The sequence below is a fragment of the Erpetoichthys calabaricus genome, chromosome 8 (assembly GCF_900747795.2).
Source record: "Erpetoichthys calabaricus chromosome 8, fErpCal1.3, whole genome shotgun sequence".
NCBI classification, from domain to species: domain Eukaryota; kingdom Metazoa; phylum Chordata; class Cladistia; order Polypteriformes; family Polypteridae; genus Erpetoichthys; species Erpetoichthys calabaricus.
Window position 1 is genome coordinate 25,926,360 of NC_041401.2, and position 20,320 is coordinate 25,946,679.

A 20,320-nucleotide genomic window follows, 5' to 3' on the forward strand; every position below is an offset into this window, starting at 1 on the left:
ATTAACTGCAAAATAGAGAAATCTGTGTGTGTGTATAAAGCTGTGTAAGTCCGTGCTGTAAAAATCCCGGGGTCCTAGAAACTATTGAAATTGTCAGAAAAAAAACTGAAATGATGGAACTACTCTGGGCATCTCTCTCCTAGGTGGTTTTGTTTTGCCAACATGCTTGCATCGCTTATGCATTAGCATCTAAGTGACTTTGTCTTTCTTCAGAGGTTTCGTTTTGCCGACATGCTCTCCTCACTTGTGTTATTAGCGGCTAAGCAAGCTTTCTGTTTTCTCGGAGGCGGAGCCCTTATTCTGGCTTCACCGTAGACATTTATATATAAGATATATACATATTTACTTATCCAAGGCGACTTACAACATTTATGATACAATTGGTAAAACGGTAAACAAAAAAACGGTAGTGAACAGGAAAGATGTGGCAATGTACAAGCACAATGTCTGAAAAATAAAAATGGCAAAAATAACAGGCGAAAAATAAATAAGATAAGCAGCTACATATTGCATCTCACCAAGTCAAAGTGGTTTGCGAAAGTGAAATATATGCTTAACTGTGCTGGAATACGCCTACACGACCGCATATGGATGCACAGTATATGTTGCTTTCTAGGTTTAGGGTTAGGGAAGGGCAAGCAGTCATACAGATGTAGCTAGTCAGAGGAAATTGGACAATTATATTTTTGTTATGGTGGACAGCAGTTTCCAATCTGTGTGTCTGTCTGTGTGTCCATTCAGCTTTGTCTCGGTCATTCCAAAAGATGGTGCATCACAAACATTAACATTGCGTTTACAAATCTCATACCAATTGGAATATTGAATGGTGCACTGCAAACTTTAACGCTGAGATCTACATCAATTACTTAGATTTCAATCTGTCTTAGACGGATAGCACAGGTAATTGTGTATACGGTTATATACCCATATACATACTCAAAACTATATATATGATAATTAAACTTCTTTGTGCATTTGCAGTATCTTTATTTTTATATAACTGTATTCAGAAAATGATTAAATAAATAAGTGATAATTTAGTACTGTGGGTCACTTGTAAGATATACGGTCTTGTGTGAGTCTAGGCTTATAATGGGTGACTGCATCACATGCATCTAGTTTGCTAACAAATTTTTACGGTTATAAACGAACATAATGGGATCATTCTTCATCCACTCATTTGACTGTCCATTACATATAATCGGCTGGTTTTATAAGCTGTTATTGGAAATGCTTTTCCCACATAAATGTCACAACTGCCTGTAAACTTCCTCATGTTTAAAGATGCAGAAGCTAACGTTCTGAGAAGGAGGTATGGGGGGGTGTAAGAGCTTAGAGTGTTAAGTGGTAATTTAGTGGGAACTAGATGAGCCACCCTGCTGTTTAAACAAGGACTGACCAACCGTGTAGGGAGGCCTGGACAGGCCTTGGTCTTACTGGTTTACGATGATTACCTATTAACCTAAGACCTCACACATTCCAGTCCTCATTTCAAGTAGAAAAATGAGTGGTCTAGCAGTTTCCATTAAAGAAACATTTTGGGACACTCCTTCGGTGCAAATGGTGACATCACTGTGCTATTCAACATAACCGGTTCATGCCATCCTTAGAGAAGATCAGTTCTCACATTAAATCACCAGACTGTGGAGAAGCTGAGAATCACAAAACTATAAGTGATTCTTACAAGCAGCCTGGTTCTGCAAATATCCAATCATGCAGGTACAACTCGATAACTAGAGCTTGCAAACAGTCAAATGTGCTTTGTCAAAATGAAATATATGCTTAAGTGTGTTAGAATATGCCTACATGGCCACAGATGGATGCACAGCACACGCTGCTTTCAAGGGTTAGTGTTAGGGTTAGGAAAGGCAAAGCAGTCATGCAGATGTAGCTAGTGTGGTGGGTGGCCAGGTCCCATGCCCAGCCGGGACGCCCCTTCTACATATGTTCTGGGGGAGCAACCATGGGCTTCTCAGTACCTCCCCCGGGACGCTTGGTGGCAGCCTCTCTGGCTGAGGATGGTGCCTCAGTTTCCCGCAGGGCTCCATGGGAGATGGACTTCTCCACAGTCCTGTTGGCCGCCAGGGAGTGCTGCATGGGTCCCGGAGATGGCCTGGATGGCGCTACAGCCCTGCCCGGAAGTGCAATCAGAAACAGGTGATCAAGCACCTGGAGCACTTCTGGGTGGGCTATAAAAAGGGCCAGCAACCACCACTCAGGAGCCAGAATCAGAAGGAAGAGGACAAAGCTAGACGGGAAGAGTGGTGGTGCCAGAAGAGTGTTTGTTTTGAGTTTAAGTGCTTTTGGGACTGTGTATTGCCTGTGGGGTTCACGGGGAAGACGTGCGAGTAATAGTATGAGTCAACATACTCAAAATCTTTAAGAAATGATTCCAGCACCTTGTTTAATCTCTGTCTGCCTTGAACAACTCTGGCTATTCTGGAGACAAAAGGGGGTCTTCCCCAGTATTTGTCAAGTCGGTGCACTGAACCATTGAGTGTTTATCTCTAGCATACTAATCCAACATCTTTTAAATTCTTAACATTTCAGAGTTGAATTTGCTATCTACAATTTTTCACCTTCTAATTTCACAATAGAACCGACATAAAACTTTGGATTTATTTTAAGACTATTATAAAAGAGTTAGCAAGACTGATTCAAGCAAATCCTTCTTGTCGATAATGTATTCATGGGAAAATCTGTAATTTACAGTAACGTTTAGGTCCTGAATAGTATAAAGTATGTCAAATAAACCCAATTATAAGACTTGCCATTTTAGAGAGTAATAGGATCTCTTAAAAAAGAAGAAAATAAAGGTGAAAAGTATTTTAACATTGAAAACTACAAGGTGTTATTCTGAAGTCTGTTTTGGTGCGATCTATTGGCAAGAAGCAATCAGAAAAATATGTCAGTATTATGCTTGAGAATAGATGCGGAAATGCAGAATACGGAGCAGTAGTTGGTAAGAGTTTAGGTTTTGTATTCCATAATATCATATCAAATTCTACACAATAAATTAGATTAAATAAAAGCTATAAATCCTGCATGCTGCAGCCCACGGAGAATGGCACGGGTGTATGAGATTGCAATTAATTACCGAAAGAGCAAAATGAAAAATCTTGGGTTTAAAGACCTCCAATTAGGAAGTGGCCATACAAGAGTGACCCAGCATATTCCAGAAAGAAGAAAGCAGTGGAGAGTCTTAATTGCTGCTTTAAACATCCTCACATGCATTAGTGAGGTTAACAGAAGACAATTATTTCTCACTGAAAACAGGCGGCCTTTGAACTCGATGTAATGCAAGTAAGCCGAGGACAAGGCGCTTCAGCACCGAGGAGCGTTATTGGTTTTCTTACCTAATGAGCCATACATAACAAAAGTGCGCTACAAAAGCACGGGGACACAATTAGAGGGCATTCTGATGAATTGTAAGGGACATTTAGTCTTCCACCCAGGGCAGTGTCTATTCTGTCAGCCCTGCCTTGCAAGATTTGCTCACTTTTCATTTTCTCTTGTGTTTATATTGTCCCTTAATGTTTCTTCATAACTGAAGGGTGCATGTGAAAATGGAATTTGAATGGCCTTTGCTCATACATAATTGTTTTTACATGTAATGCAAATGTAGCATCTAATGACAGCTGAATCATATTTATGTAGGAGATCTTCAGTTAGTTGAATATTTGCCTTTTGACCTTTTGTATGCATTTCACATCCATTTGTTCATCAACTTTGTTATAGACTTCCATTGCACTCCATTTACTAAAAAATGTTTGAAGCTCATGATAACTTTCTTTATTTTGGCTTACTGTCCATCTCCATTTCTGTTGTTCCGTAATAATACCTAAATACAGTATGATATACAGAGGACTAAAATATAATAAGGAGGGTCTCAAAGGACCTTGGCTTTTTATAGATGGTTGGTATTCCTCATTATTTTTTCTTTATTTCTGTTCTAGTAAGTGATGCACAAAATGTTAAAATTTGCCATGATTGTCTTGGATATTGATAAAGAATATTTAGAATTAAGGTGCTTCAGCCTTTCCAAATAATAAAAGTATGGTGCTATTAGAACTATAAGAAGCGTGACACTTATGCATTAAATAAGGATGTGTTAAACTAACCGAGCAAATGTAATCTAATGTAGATATTAAGCAATAAGAATGTATTTCTTGTGCTATTAATGTAATGTACTGAACTAACTTTTATAGCTATAGCAATCTATGTATGACCTCAAAATGAACTGCCATATTTCCTCTTTTTGTTTAATAAGCAAGCTGGTTATAAAAAGAGGGAAACTCCCTGCTGACAGAGGCTGGCAGTCTGTAGCAAACTGAGCTGAAAACTGCTGCGGCCTCCTGCTCACCAAGAATAAAGAAATTGCTTTTTACTTTACATTGGTGTCCTTCTCCTGTTGTTCCTGACTTTCAGTGATCACAATATTCACGGTGAACAAAACTATTGTTTGGTTTGTTGACCGTGCAGGGCTGAATTAAGATTTTTAGAGGCCCTAAGCACTTAAAAGATTTTGGTGCCCCCACATATATGAGCTGCACAGCTGACATAGCCAAGACAAGAATGATCCTGTGAGCCTCGGTGGACCTTGAGGCAGTTACCAGATTCAAATGTTGAGTAATATACATATTATTACTATTTTATTAATTTTTTCTATTTATGTAATTTTTTTTTCAGTTAATGTGGGAGCCCCTTTTTGTAGAACCTGGTTCAGTTGCACCATTTGCAGTTTTGCATCATAAGGTCCATGGGAAATCTGAAAATGGAAAATTTCTCTGCTGTCTCCCCTTCCCTTGATGCCCTAAGCACGGGCTTATTTTGCTTAATGGTTAATCCAGCCCTGTGATCATGTTCCAAGCAGCATATTTTTTAAATGTTTTTCAAATAACCTCTCCTCTAAAGTGCTTATCCTAATAATTTGAAACGACTGCAGTAAGGATGAAACGCATGTACAAAAAACGGTTCCTCTCATAGCACAGTGATTATAGAAAATGGAAATATCAGTTTTGTTCTGGAATGATAGGTCCAGCCACATCAATACATTTTCTCATATGTTTAAGTGTTATTATTAATGTATGATGTGTGCTTTTTTGAAATTTAAGCACTTGTGCTTTTTGCCAATCTACCTAGTACAGCGTCACACAAAAATCAACTGAATCTGCTTTTGCTGTATGATCAGAGGTTTGGTATTAACCATTGACCCCTTTAGTATTTCACTGCCAAAGTAGTCATGTTGGAAATAAAGGACTTGTGGGCCCTCCCTGCATTCAATCGGTGATTATCTATGACTGTGTCTCTCAGACAAATCCCATCACAATGGGTAGAAACTTGCATGAGGAGTGGCAGATTTTTCTTTAAAATACAAATGCTGAAATACACTTGACAGTAACTTCTATCGTCTGCTGATCCGAAGTGCCAGAGCAGCACTCTGCCTTTGCTTGTACCACTGCGCGCAATGTATTTTAGAACATTTGGAAAGATAATTTCCGCTTTATGTCACATAACATTTTAATCTGTATTGTACACTGTGAACAGCATCTCTTTTATAGAATGCAGCACAATTGTGAATTTTGACATTCTAGAAACAAAAGACTGATATTGCAGTTGCACCATTTTAAATATTTCTATTTGTATATTGGTTTCTGGAGATATTCAGTGCTTGAAGTGGAATCAAACTACTGGGGGTACTGATTCTACAATTTTAAAAGGTGGGGGGAGGCCCTCATGAAGCTTTAAAAACTGGAATATTCCCCTTCAGTGAAGCTTCAGGCCCCAGGATACGTCCACATTCAAATGAGGATTTATGAAGACTCTCAAGTATGTTATGTTGAAATTGAAAGAAGTGCCAGTTCTGCATACAGGTGCACACCAGCCCACTGGACATATTAAATAACATATAGTACATTAAGGGCAAAAAGATAATATCTATCTATCTGATGTTAGTGGTTTATAGAGATTTCCAGTCCTGTAGAGTGCTATTAATTGATGATATTTAAACTTGCAGTTTGTTGTTCTTTATCAGTCCAGAAACAGAAGTGAAATAGAACCCTAGGTAATTTGTGGTATCCTATCAGGACATGAAGTTATCTCTAACGGGTCATATTACTGTACGACTGCATATGCTATCCTTCACCAGCTTGAGGGGTGGGGAGAAATGGAAATGTAGTTATTTTTAATCCTTGTATTAGAAATTTGCCATCTTTCGCATACCCTAACTTACTCTCCAGACAGTTTTATTGGGGTCAGAATGCAAGGTCAGCTATTTATGCAGCGCCCCTGGAGAAATTGCAGGTTAAGGGCCTTGCTCAATAGCCCAGTAGAGTAGCATGCCTTCTGTCACTTGTGTCAACCTTTGAGTTACCAGCCCGTCCTCCAGTATGGGTGGTCACTTCAGTGTCATCATCACATTCTGACTCGACTCCAGTATTATTTCAATCATGTTTCTTAGAGCTATCTTGAAAGCTGCATCAACTACTGATATTTGCTGCAAAAATCTATTAAATAAGAAGGTCATGTCTGCCTTTAACTACATTTCTGTTGAATTTAATGGATAACACAATAGGTGACACAGCATTGAAAAGAGAGGATACTTTAACGTATCTGTTGATGGTGACATTAGTTTAGTTTAGTTATAGATTAGTTATTTGTGTAGGAAGAAAATGTCAATACTAAATGATTTCACTTCCACTCTGCTTTATCCAAGTAAGAGATAAGGAGGTGACATGCTGAACTGGAGAGACCAGGCCAGCCTATCCTAAGACATTTCCCCACGTTTTGTGCTTGGCGACGTATATTTTTGTGCCATGATGGGTTTTGCTCTTTAGGGTTTAGTTTTAAATATACATATTCCTATAGGTATCTTGAAAGCTGCAACACCTGCTGGTATTTGCTGCAGCAAATGTATTAATTAAGAATACAGGAGGATACAGGATTAGGCAAGTGAAGCAAACCCTTGCAGGCTCAGTTCTACTTTGTACATAAAAGTCAGGTCCTGTTAGCGATTCTAACACTGCATGTTTGTTTTGTTTCCCTGCTGCTGTTAAAACCTAGATGTTCTGAAGTTTGTTATTATTTCGTGCTTCGTTTGTTTTTAATTACATTTGCCTGTTATTCTCTAAATTTTATTATTTAGAATATTCTTAGTAAATGTTCTGTACGACTATGCACTAGCATATGTGAGAGGGTTTATTTTTGAGAAAAAGAATTAAACCGCTGTACAAATAACACCGAAATAAATTCATTTATTTATATATATATATATATATATATATATATATATATATATATATACATACATACCTACATACATACACACACACACACACACACACACACACACACACACACACACACAAGGTGTCAATAAAGTCCGTGTGCAATTTAAAATAGTTGTAACTTTGTAAATAAATGTGATAGAAAGAATTTGTAAAAAGGATTAGAAAGCTTGAGGTATCTAGTTTTTTTATGTCTTTAGAAGTTTTATTTTTGCCGTATTTGGGGAACTGAAAATCCACACGAGTCTGTTGAACATGAAAGAGATTCTCCCAAAGTTAATGTGTGGTGTGCTTTGGGAAAAAATCGAGTCATAGGGCCTTTCATTTTTGAAGGGCGTGTTGCTAATGGTGATAGCTATTTAGAAACGCTGCAAAATTTCTTTATTTCTCAACTTGAAAAATTAGGACTGATAGAGAATACAGGGTTTAACTTTCAACAAGATGGTGCTCCTTGTCATTTTGCTTTACATGTTAGACAGTTTCTACATGAGAAATTCCCTAACAGATGGATTGGAAGAGGTGGACCATTTCCTTGGCCTCCATGTTCACCAGATTTGACTCCATTGGATTTCTTTTTATGGGGACATGTGAAAACTAATGTTTATTCAACCAAACCTCGATCTTTAGAAGACTTGCAAGCTAGGATAACTGATGTGATTGCTGGTATTACTGAAAATCAGCTTGAAAATGTTTTTGAGAACTACAGAATCCTATTACCCTTTGTATTAGTAATGATGGTGTACATGTTGAAAATTAACAAGAACAGTAAAAAATATAAGTGTTTCTTCTTTCTAATCCTTTTTACAGATTTGTTCTATCACATATACTGTACTTACAAAGTTACAACTATTTTAAATTGCACATGGACTTTATGGACACCCTGTATATATATTTTTTTATCATAATATATATATATATATATATATATATATATATATATATTGTTACAGCCAAAACCCAAAGTTCGGCCAGTTCCCGAATTGGCCGAGAGGTGTGGCTAAAATCCGAATTACTAGAAATGACCAGTGTATATGCTACTTTGGCCGGCCATTTTGCGAACTGGCGAGAAATCCCTGGCCAAAATTCGACGTGCTGATATACGACTGTCTGCTCAAGATGCGAAGATGCTTAAAAATTCAGATGCAGATTCAGAAGTGAGTTTTCCATTCTGCACGAGAAACTGCTCACACTGGAATCCGTAGGCACAGAAGAAAAATCACTACGAACCGTCGCGTCTTCCCAATCACTGACCGGCGGCCAAGGCTACACTCGATGCAATTGCACTACAAAGTGTGCAACAAATCGCTGCTCTTGACTTTTTTCTTCCGACTTTAGCCGATCGCCCCATGCCATTTTGCAAAGTGGCTGGCCAAATCCCGAAATCAAGGAAAAGATTGGACGTTGGCTGGTCAATTTACAGTGACATTGACCATTTCCCGATTTGGCCAGACACTTCCCACTTTGGCTGATTTCGGGTTTTGGCCGTAACATATACACATATATCTGTTTTTTGCAATGTTAAACTAAATTCAAAAACATTATTTCCTTATCTTGAATGCTCTTCTGCTAACTACTTTAAAACTACACACTTAGGAAAAATAACTATTTTTTAATTACTGATTTAAAACACCCAACACCATTTGAGCACATTTATATTCGTTGTATTAAACCTGAGCTGTATGTTGACTGTACTGCATTAATCAGAAGAAGTATCGATTGTAAAACAGAACAAATTAATCTGCTTTCATCATTCCATTTCCAAAAGCATTTGAAATAAAATGATGTGGTGAGGATTAGGCCATGAGCCAGTCTTCAAATGCATTTTGACATACAAATGCAAAATCCATTTCCTTGCCTCAGTCTAAAATGCCAAGCTCAAACTGGCACGAGATATACTGAACAATCAAGATTCAAAAGAACAACAAAAAATGTAATTGAAAAGTCATGTTTTTCTTTTATTAGTGAAAAAGGGTGGAATTGCTCATTCATTATTTATGTCATGTTTGCGAACAAGCTAATGCTGAAAATAAAATAAAATAAAGAAAAAGTCTGGGTTTCCAGCAGCAGCTCAGCTGCATAGCTATCAAACAAAAGAGGGAATTATAACATGATCAGGCATTGAGAAAGGAAGTAAGCAATCCGTTACATTTTTTTTTTCGCATCTGGCATTGGCAGTCTTTATGTTAGTGTTATATATAGCAAATTGGTCTTACAAATGTCTTCTCAATGACAACTTGGGGTGCTTCTCGATACCAGCTGTAATAATAACCAGATAGGTTAAGCTAGGAGCAATCAACATATTCATACTGAACAAACTTAGAAACGCAAAGCACATGATATATGAATTCCACACTAACAAGGAGAAGTACCTTTGTTTGTCTTGAACCCATCACCTTCTTAAAGATGCACAGCAAGCATTAAAAAGTCCATCCAGACTACAAAACAATTGCTATTTTCAAGTACCCAGAATACCATCTTCTGCATTTTGCTTCTCCTGTATTTGTGTACAGCCTGCGCCAGCTGCCACCAAAAAAGCTTGGAATACAACCCAAATGCATCACATAATTTATATACACAATATGATTAATCTTACTGTATCTGAGAATAATAATTAGCATTTTCATATAATACATTCAAAACATCATTTATATGACTGGAGAAACACTAAAAACAAGATCAACAGTATAACTTATTATTGACAATTTGTCTATTTTGTTTTTAGCATCATCATGCAGAGAGGTCTTCCCTCATGAAACTGGTTGAACATTCTCACTCATCTTATTGCTTTTAGTATAAAATAAAATAGTTCATCCACTTCATGCCAGACATCCTGCTCAACATTGAACACTGAGTTCATAACCTGAATAGACATCCATGTTTATGCCTTTTATGGCTGTACACTTAGAACTCCAGGAACTGCAAAATTTCTTTATTTCTCAACTTGAAAAATTAGGACTGATAGAGAATATAGGGTTTAATACAGGGTTTAACTTTCAACAAGATGGTGCTCCTTGTCATTTTGCTTTACATGTTAGACAGTTTCTACATGGTCATGTGACTGATTCACCTATAATAATGAAATTAAGGCATTTTAAATGATCCCATATGGCTGTGCTATGCAGAACCCACAGAAAGGAATCACTGGGGTCGCTATTATCTCCATTATATCAGGTATATCATTATATATTCAGCTCTAACTTGGACAACTCACGACTTCACAAATAATCAAAAATGAAAGGCATAGTTACATAGTAAATGAGATTACATATTATAACCTTCATTTAAGAGAAAAATCCAACAACCATTCGCAAACAAGTTTAAATCTTTGTCAATAGATCACATTTAATTGGATGAAATAAAGTTACTGAACCATCGATTTACCAAACCTGCTTACTGCATTACAGCATAACAAGGAGCTGAAGCTTGTCCTGGAAACGTTGCACACAATGCGAGACTCGGCCTCAGAATGAAGTGCATTGATATTACTGTACGTCACATGCACATATTGACACCCACTCATATCTGACCAACACCATTCTGAAGGGGTCCTTGGTGTTATGTTTGAGACAGGATTTCAGATTGTTGATGTTTGCTTTGTTCATTTTTCATTCTTTTGCTTGTATGAAATGTATTTATGGATATTTGCCTATTTTTTTTTAAATTTAATTTGGTTTATGCATTACTGTTGTGTTGGTGGGACAATTTGCCCATCGCTGCCAGGGACTGGCATCAGCCCTATTATGGTGATGGTTTCCCACAGTTCTTGGTGGTTCATATTGAAGATGCCAGGGATCGGGAAGTTATTGTCCTTGTTTTTTTGTGATTCCTGGATTTTTGAACTGGTGTTCTGTTGTTTTGCTTCACTTTTATGATTTGGGCTTTTCTGCCTCAGATTGCTTTGTCTTTTCAGACTATTTACTTTATTCCTTTTGTGCTCCATGGAGTTTCTTGTGTTGCAGAGCTTTTTGTGAAATAAATCATTTATTTTATAAAAAGTCTGCTTTTGCACTAATATCTAGCTGGGATTTGGCAGTGATCCACAGTGGGCAATTTTAAAAATGACATGCTTTGGGAATTATATGCTTTTGCACTCACTCCTAGTTTGTAATGCTTGGAGAAAGCAATCTTATGCCAACAGATGGAGAACATGCAATCTCTACTCACATAAATGTATACCCCAAATGAGGTCTGAGCTGCCCTCTTATTTGAGTTTTTCTTCATTATATTTCTATTGTTTTACTAGCTCTAAAGTAAGAAGCTAAACTAATGTTTTGAGACTTTCCTATTATGAGTGACACTGATTAGTCTGATTATCTGTTCTTGCTTGAATATGGGAACAACTGTGATCGATTATAGCAAGAGTTTCTGTTACTACTGACATACTATTATTTTTGCGTCCTGCATCTTTTTGCTCCACATCATTTAATACAGTATGTGTTTTGTGTGTATTTCAACAAGATGTTTGTGTCTTCTGAGACAGCAACTTTATAACATCTAGTATGTGGGCTCACTCTCTCTTACATCCGGGCAGTCTGTATGCAGGGAAAGAAAAAATTGAAAGGAAGTGCAAATGTAATGTGGTGTCTGGCATTTTCACAATTTAGCCTGGGCTCTTCCCATTAGTTAACCTTTTTATCCTGATTTGTTTTTTCCGTTTTCTGCTCTGTAATTAGGATTTCTTCCATTACTGTCAATTGATTTCAGGCTCCAATGTCTAGATTATTTCATCCAGAGACTAAGGAGCATGGCCTACAATTACTGTGTTCTGCTGAGGTTTCTAATTCCTCACCTCAGTCACCGAGTCTTGAGGTTTAAGTAACCAAAAAGGGCCTCAAGCATTGCCTTGTGTCCCTTCTGGAGTGAGGCTCTTTCTTTCTTCCTTTCATGTGACGGTCAGGTTTCCTCTTTCTTTTTTTCTCTCTCTCTTTTTTCTTTCTCTTTCTTTCTTTCATGTGACAGTCAGGTTTCCTCTTTTTCCTTTCTATTACATAGTGTCCTTTACATCTGTCATATACTGTAGTGCCTTTCACATATCTATCTAACAATCATATAGTGCCTTTTCTATATATCTATCATATAGTGCCTTTTCTATCTATCTATCTATCTATCTATCTATCTATCTATCTATCTATCTATCTATCTATCAATCAATCATAGTGGCTTTTCTATCTATATCTATCATATAGTGCCTTTTCTTTCTATCTATCTCTTATAGTGTCTTTTCTATCTATCTATCTATCTATCTATCTATCTATCTATCTATCTATCTATCTATCAATCAATCATAGTGTCTTTTCTATCTATATCTATCATATAGTGCCTTTTCTATCTATCACATAGTGCCTTTTCTATCTATATCTATCATATAGTGCCTTTTCTTTCTATCTATCTATCTATCTATCTATCAGTGTCTTTTCTATCTATATCAATCATATAGTGCCTTTTCTATCTATCACATAGTGCCTTTTCTATCTATATCTATCATATAGTGCCTTTTCTATCTATCACATAGTGCCTTTTCTATCTATATCTATCATATAGTGCCTTTTCTATCTATCACATAGTGCCTTTTCTATCTATATCTATCATATAGTGCCTTTTCTATCTATCTATCTATCTATCTATCTATCTATCTATCTATCTATCTATCTATCTATCTATCTATCTATCTATCTATCTATCTATCAATCATAGTGGCTTTTCTATCTATATCTATCATATAGTGCCTTTTCTTTCTATCTATCTATCATAGTGTCTTTTCTATCTATATCTATCATATAGTGCCTTTTCTATCTATCATAGTGGCTTTTCTATCTATATCTATCATATAGTGCCTTTTCTATCTATCATAGTGGCTTTTCTATCTATATCTATGATATAGTGCCTTTTCTATCTATCATAGTGGCTTTTCTATCTATATCTATCATATAGTGCCTTTTCTATCTATCACATAGTGCCTTTTCTATCTATCACATAGTGCCTTTTCTATCTATCATAGTGGCTTTTCTATCTATATCTATCATATAGTGCCTTTTCTATCTATCTATCTATCTATCAATCATATAGTGCCTTTTAAAACTATCAATCTATCTGTCTATCATATAGTGCCTTTTCTATCTATCAATCTATGTATCATATAGTGCCTTTTCTATCTATCAATCTATGTATCATATAGTGCCTTTTCCATCTATCTATCAATCTATCTATCATATAGTGCCTTTTCTATCTATCAATCTATCTATCTATCATATAGTGCCTTTTCTATCTATCTATTATATAGTGCCTTTCACATATCTATCTATGAGTGTAGCCTCTGAAGCTCACAGCCTTCCTTGTTACGAGTTTGTGTGTCTCATTCATCTTTAATACTTGTAGTTGGCGACACACTGACACCAGTGGACCCACCACATCTGGCCATCTTATTAAGTCTGTGTCCATTCCAGCCTACTTGTCTAGTACTGCTTTGCCTTACATGTTTGTTGACATGCTTCTTTTTTTTGGTTGTATTTGATACTGTATGTGTGTCTCTTTATCGTTATAAGTATAACCTGCTTCTCATCATCCACTACCTGCGATCAAAATAAAAAAAAATCTTTCTAGATGCACAGGAAATAAATATTTCCTATAGCTCAGAAAGTTGCAGTTTCTGTGATATGCACAACCAGGTTTGGCTGACAGCACAGATATTTAATACTCTTATATTATGGCTTCCAGGGCTTAAAAATTCAGGTTTAAAAAATTAATGAGAACACTACATTCCTCAGACTTGATCTGAATATAATATTTTTCTTGTGAGGTACGCGACATCCATTTCTGATCACATCTACAATTCTTTTGAGGAGCCAGAAGAATCTGGATGAGATATTGGGACAGCTTAGCTGTTAGCTAAACAAATGGGCTCGATGGACTGATTGGTCTCCTCTCGTTTGCCAAATTTCTTATGTGATTATTTTTAATTTATGTCTTTTTAAGACCCCTAAGCATTCCTACTTCTGCCGCCTCTGGTCTTCCATGTACAATATTTCTGATTATACATTTGAGGTGTTTGTGCTTGTCAAGGGGTGTTAAGGAAGCATCTTTCTAAATGTTCCTCATATGTCATGTCATGTTTTTGTCCACTTAATCTAGACCAGTGTCGTTTGCTGGAGCCTATTCCAGCTAGCACTGGGCACAAGCCAGGAACAAACCCTAGACAGGGCACCAGTCCATTGTAAAAGTTTCTCATTTGTACCCTACAATTTGGAAAAAGGTTTAAATAAATGTTGCTTCACAGCTCTATAATCTTGATGAGTTTGCATGTGGAGTTTGCACTTTTCCTCCAAAGTTGTGCATGTTAGCTTTATTTATTATTGGGCCAGTGGACACAGGAACGTGTGCCTTGCAATAGCCCCCCATGTAAGCTTGATTATATCCAATGCTACTAGAATGAGCCCTGAATCCACACAGCTCTACCATTTTAAATAAGATAGTTTGTTAAATGAAGGCTTGGATTAAGTCTGACATCCCCACATACTATTTGGAAGGTCCAAATTATTTCCCTACACATAAAATAACATTTGGCATTGTGCTTGACTCAAGGATCATAAAGGCATAAGGACAGTCACTGTGCCAAGTCTCCATGAAGCTGAAGCTACACCAATGCTGCTAGCTAAAGGCTTCAGATTGTATCAATACTACATTATTTTTCTGTGTTTAAATTACTGTCATCCATTTTTTTGTTTGGGAAGTTGGGAGAAAAACTGCAGAATGCCGAGGAAAAATCAAGACTGACGCTGAAAGAAAATGCAAATTTAATATGCCGTCTAGCCTGGGCTCTGCTCATTAGTCAACCTTTTTATCCTGATTTGGTTTCTCTTCTTTCTACTCTATAATTACAGTTTCTTTAATCTCCATTACTGTTAATTGATTTCAGGCTCCAATTTCTAGATTATTTCATCCAGAGACTAAGGAGCATGGCCTACAATTACAGTGTTCTGCTGAGGTTTCTAATTTCCTACCTCAGCCACCTAGAGTTCAGGATTGAATAGACAGAAAAGAACCTGAGCATTGCCTTGTGCCCCTTCTAGACTGAGATTTCATTTTTGGAGTTTGGGACTTTCTTTTCTTTCTTTGTTGGGTAGTTTTGAATATAGGATCAAGTATTTAGTTTCTGCTTAGGTCATTTAGCTTTGCACTTATGTTTTGAGAAATATTGTTTCAGATTACAGCTTCTGTTGCTGTAGAGTCCTAGTAGTTTGGGTTGTCCAGTTCTGAGAAATCTTCTTATAGTGTTGATTTTTCTTTGCCATCATTAATAGTTGTCACACACACCTTAACGGCTCTGGTGGCGGTAATTCCTTGCTGATCCACAAGATGGCCCCGTTTACTAATGCCTATTCTCTTCCTCCCTCTACAGCCTGGATGATTGACAGCCCTACCACCTCTGATGTCACTTCCCACATCTGTCCCACTGGACCCTCCTCTTCCTGCCTGGACTGTACTTAATAGGAAGTGTCACCATTCTGGAGCAATCACTTTCAGACTCGTATGTATAAAGATGTCTTTTTACCCTTTTCAAAGCGTTTATTTTCAATTATACGGTGTTTGCCTTTATGTTTGTGTTGTGTTTTTCATTACGTAGTATTAAGAGTGTTTATTTTTTTTTTAGTCTACCATTTGATATAAGTGTTTATCAAAATTTATTTTCTTCTCTCAAAGTTTGTGGATTTGTTAATTTATAATCATTTCCCTTTTCTGCTTCTTTTGTTTTTAATTACAATATATTTTGTAATAGTAAATATGCATTAATTCTAGGTTGTGTTGGCTTAATTTGGGGTTAAGTGTTACGTTTCAGCCAGGGTTTCTCCCCTAGCTGGGGTCCAAATTCTTGTTTAATCTCCATTTTATTAAATTTTGACTCATGTTTAGTGTTTTTGATTTACTTTGTTTCTATGTATCTAGGTATCTTTTGTAATGTTCTGGACCACCTGCTCATCAATGCCAGGCACTGCCCTTAGCCCTATAAAGGTGAGAATTTCCCACAGTTCCTGGCAGTGCATCTGAATGTGCTCATGGTTTGGCGAGTTCCTTGATTTTGTGTAGATTAGTTATTTTCCTAGGAATAAAATGTCAATACTAAATGAGTTTTACTTCCACTCTGTTTTATCCTAGTTAGAGTGGAGGTGGCAACACACTGAGCTGGAGCGAACAGCCCACCCTCTCCTCGGACATTTCCACGTTTTGTGTTCTGTTTCTTGACTTCTCCTTGGATTCCAAATTGGGACTTGGTTAGCCTTGGACTGCCTTTCCAGGTAATTCCTTTTATTCTATGGAGCTTCATGCTATTTTGTAGCATTTTCACTAAGAATAAATCTTTTATTGTGTAAAGATTCTATGTAGCCCTCTGTGTTACTAGCCAGGGTTTTTTTGATGGGATTTCCCCCACTACTGAGCAATTTCTGAACAGTCCAGGACTTGCGTGTTTGGGAATTCTTGAGCAGCATAACATTAAGGTTATGATCAGTCTTGTTTTTTCCTCATTCCACGTTCTCAAACCAGAGGCTCTCAACCTGTGGACTGCCTCACTTGAACATGCGGACCAGACAAGCAATCAAATCATTTGCATTGGTCATTCCTCCGCACATGTTTAACACCGCATTATACGTAAAGGCTTGTAATCCTGTCGTAATCTTTGTGTGTCGGCCACATCAGTTTAGAACATTTTATGATGCCTCATGAGTGCTTCTAATTGGATGTTCATCTGTTTTGCATTCCTTGGTCACAATGTAAATGGAAGACAGTTATGAAGTAGGCCCTACAAAAGAGGAAGGATGATGACAATCAAGAGGAAGAGGCAGTGCATTATAAATTAGTCAGAAAATTAAAAGATGAAGTGAGCTGTGCACAACACTGTTAGCAGTACACAGACAGCACTTCAGTCTTTTGTTAATCCTCACATTTGCTGAGACTGGTACAGACAACCCTTATTAGAAGTGCAGTTTCTCTGCAATGTGCCAAATTAAATCACATTTTTTTGGTCAAGTCTCACAGTAATTTGCAATCACAATTTTATTGCGCCATCACTCATTTGTCTCATAAAGAACTAATCTCCTTTAGATCGGATGAGATCCTTACTAATATAAATATTTATTTAGGAATAATTTTATTTAGAAAGCTGTTCCAAGTAAATTGCAGAAAGCATGTTAATGCCTAATTAAACTAATAGGGTTAGGGATTGGCGTTGTTCTTATTAATTGGAAAATGTGTTCTACATTTACATTATTCATTAATGTTTGTAATAAAGATTTGAGTTCAAAAAATATCAAACAATTATTGACGTCGTCTTCTTATTCTCTTCTTTAGTGTTCAAACCGGAGATCGGTTTGTAGCAACTCTCCACTCCTCTCGTTTTTCTGCCTTCCTTTAAATGTCTTGCTAGATCCTGCATCCTACATCTTTCATTATTTACTAAAGAAATCACAAACATGGTCTTCTTCTGCCTTTCTTCCCTACACCTGTCCTTCCATTATCAATTTCAGGAGCCCTTCGTGTCTCAGTAGGTGTCCCACAAGTTGCACTTGTCTTTGAACAGCAGTTTTCCATAAACTGTGCCTTTCACCTACTCTTAGGAGATCTTCTTCATTAGTTATGTTATCAGCCCATTTAATTTAGCACCATAGCACAAATTAATTTAGTCTCTTTTCCCCTCTAAGTCCTAAGGAGTCCTTTAGCATCCTATAGATGTCAGTACAAGGTAAGCACACACATTCCGCTTTACTTGTAAGCCTAACATTTCATTGAAACATGTTGATTTCTTTTTATGTGGCCTATGTTGCGTGCTGACAGCTAGAACCGTGGTCCTAGTTTGAAAAAGTTTGAGACCCACTGCCTTAGAATAATTCACGGCAGGAATGGAATTGAATCATAGTCTTCTGCAGCTTTTATAAAACTGTCAATACTATCAACAACATCAAGATGAACTCCCAGGGGAGAAGTAATGTGGACGTGAATGTGAGTGAGCTGTGATGGACTTGTGTGCTGTTACCCAAACTGGCTCCAGTTCCTTGAGATCTTATAATGAAGAACACAGATTCATGAAATGTTATCATAAATTGCTTTACTGAAAATTCTCTTTGTAATTCTGATCTGCCAGAATCAAGAAACCATTTACTTCTGAGGTACTGCATGCTTGGAACATAATTTCACTGTCCAGAGCAGCACACCATAGTTTAAAATACCTGAAACCACTGAATTCTAAATCCAAAGCCCTCTTGAGAGCTGCCAAAAAGAGAAGGGTGAACTTGTGCAAAGAACAATTCCCTTCATCCTTTTTCTAAAGGAGCAGTAATGCTGTACAGAATCCAACATAACATTAAAACTGGGGTTATAATCCTGAGAATGTTTACACTCCACACAGACACAAAGTGTGACCGGACAAGGAATCAAACCCAAACCTCCAGCGCTGTAAGGCAGCAGAGTTAACCGCAGTGTTACCGATTTACACTGTACAGAAATTAGAAATCAAAAATGCAACATGTAACACAAGCATTTCATAAAGTGTGACCCCTCATAAAATTACAAACTTATTTGACCCAGGGGCAAGAATGCTGAATTTAGCAATAAACGAGAGTCACAATTGCTGCTTTTTTTTTCCTCCATTTACTCTCTGCCCTGCTCAGTCATCTGAACACAGCCAATTATGGTTTGTTATGACCTCATGGATACATTTCTTACTCGAGGCTGCGGCAGAGTAAACACGTCTTGGCTAGCAGCTCTTGTTTTATACCAATTCTTGGTTCTCCTGATAAATCTCACTTTTGCTACTAGCAAAGTTTTGTACGCTTGCATATTAAAGACGACAGGTTTGTTCCCAGCCAGCAAAGTACAGAGAATTGAGGTGAGAGCAATAACCTGAAGGTTGACAACTGAGCTCAGAGAGTATTCAGTTCACACACAGGAGCGATATTCTTTTTTATTAAGTCTCATCATCATCATCATCATCACTGCTGAAGCACAGCTGCAGTACTCTAGCATTTTAGAAACAAAGAAAATTATTTCTTACCTCTTTGCTGCCTTCCAGGTCTGATTCGCTGCTGAAGTCCTCTGTGTTGAGGTTCTCAAAGTCAGACTCACCAACGGCGATTGGTACTGTAACAGTCAGGCTCGGGTTATGTATGAAAGACATGTAATCGCTTTCATCGATCATGAACTTTCCCACGCTGCTTCCTATTCCGCTGGTTGTCCCATTGCCATCTTTAAATATTAAGTCAGGCTCTTTGGTGAGCTCGACGGTGGTATGGTTAGAGATGCAGCTGTCTTTTTTGTTCTGTAGGTCGTCAAGTGGTTTGATTTCATCCAGGACCTTTTTCCTTCTGAGGCATATATTCTGAAAGAAGTCCCGAAATGATGACTTTATAAAGTCAATGCCCCTCTGAATCCTTCCCACAGCAACCTGCAGATTGTTCATCTCACTGTCGTCATCTGTGGCAGCCAGGTTGTCTGCGCTAAATGAGCTCAGCAGCAAAGCCAGGAACAAATTTAGTACCTGTGAAACCCAGACAGACCTTGAGCCACTTTATTTTAAATACATTGTAAATGTATCAAGACATGACATTTTATTAATATTAAGCTTTGGCAAAGGGCATCATTGTAACTATAACTAGTACTTATTTGAGAGCTGAAGTAAGTTGAAGATCAAGTTACATTGCAACCGCTTACACACACATATATATTGTAGGGGTGGACTGGTTACCTGGGAATATACAGGCAGGGAAGACTGGTACAAAGAAGGGGAAGTGCCCTGCCATGCCCCAGGAAGAAGAAAGAAACATGCACTGGCAGGGACAGTGAATTTCATAATGCTAGTGCAGAAAGACTGGCACCATACCTGACAGCAGCATGCCACTGCTTATGCATGGGATGTCCTAGAAGATAGAAAGACAGGGGTACCCACAAACAACAGAGTGAAATGCAGTCTACATATGATGTAGATATGACTCCATAAAGAGAAATGGCAAAGCCATTGAGGGTGAGTGAAGGGCTAAAGACTTCCAGAC

General features: G+C 37.5%; 1 protein-coding gene across 1 annotated transcript in view; it reads right to left on the reverse strand.

Annotated features, from left to right (window-relative positions):
* The window catches only part of LOC114655412 (sodium channel protein type 2 subunit alpha-like), a 278,058-nt gene that overhangs the window by 77,977 nt on the left and 179,761 nt on the right, over positions 1 to 20,320 (reverse strand). Inside the window, exon 17 of the mRNA XM_051930912.1 lies at positions 19,327 to 19,809. Coding sequence (XP_051786872.1) covers positions 19,327 to 19,809 — 483 coding nt within the window. The remainder of the gene's footprint in view (positions 1 to 19,326; positions 19,810 to 20,320) is intronic.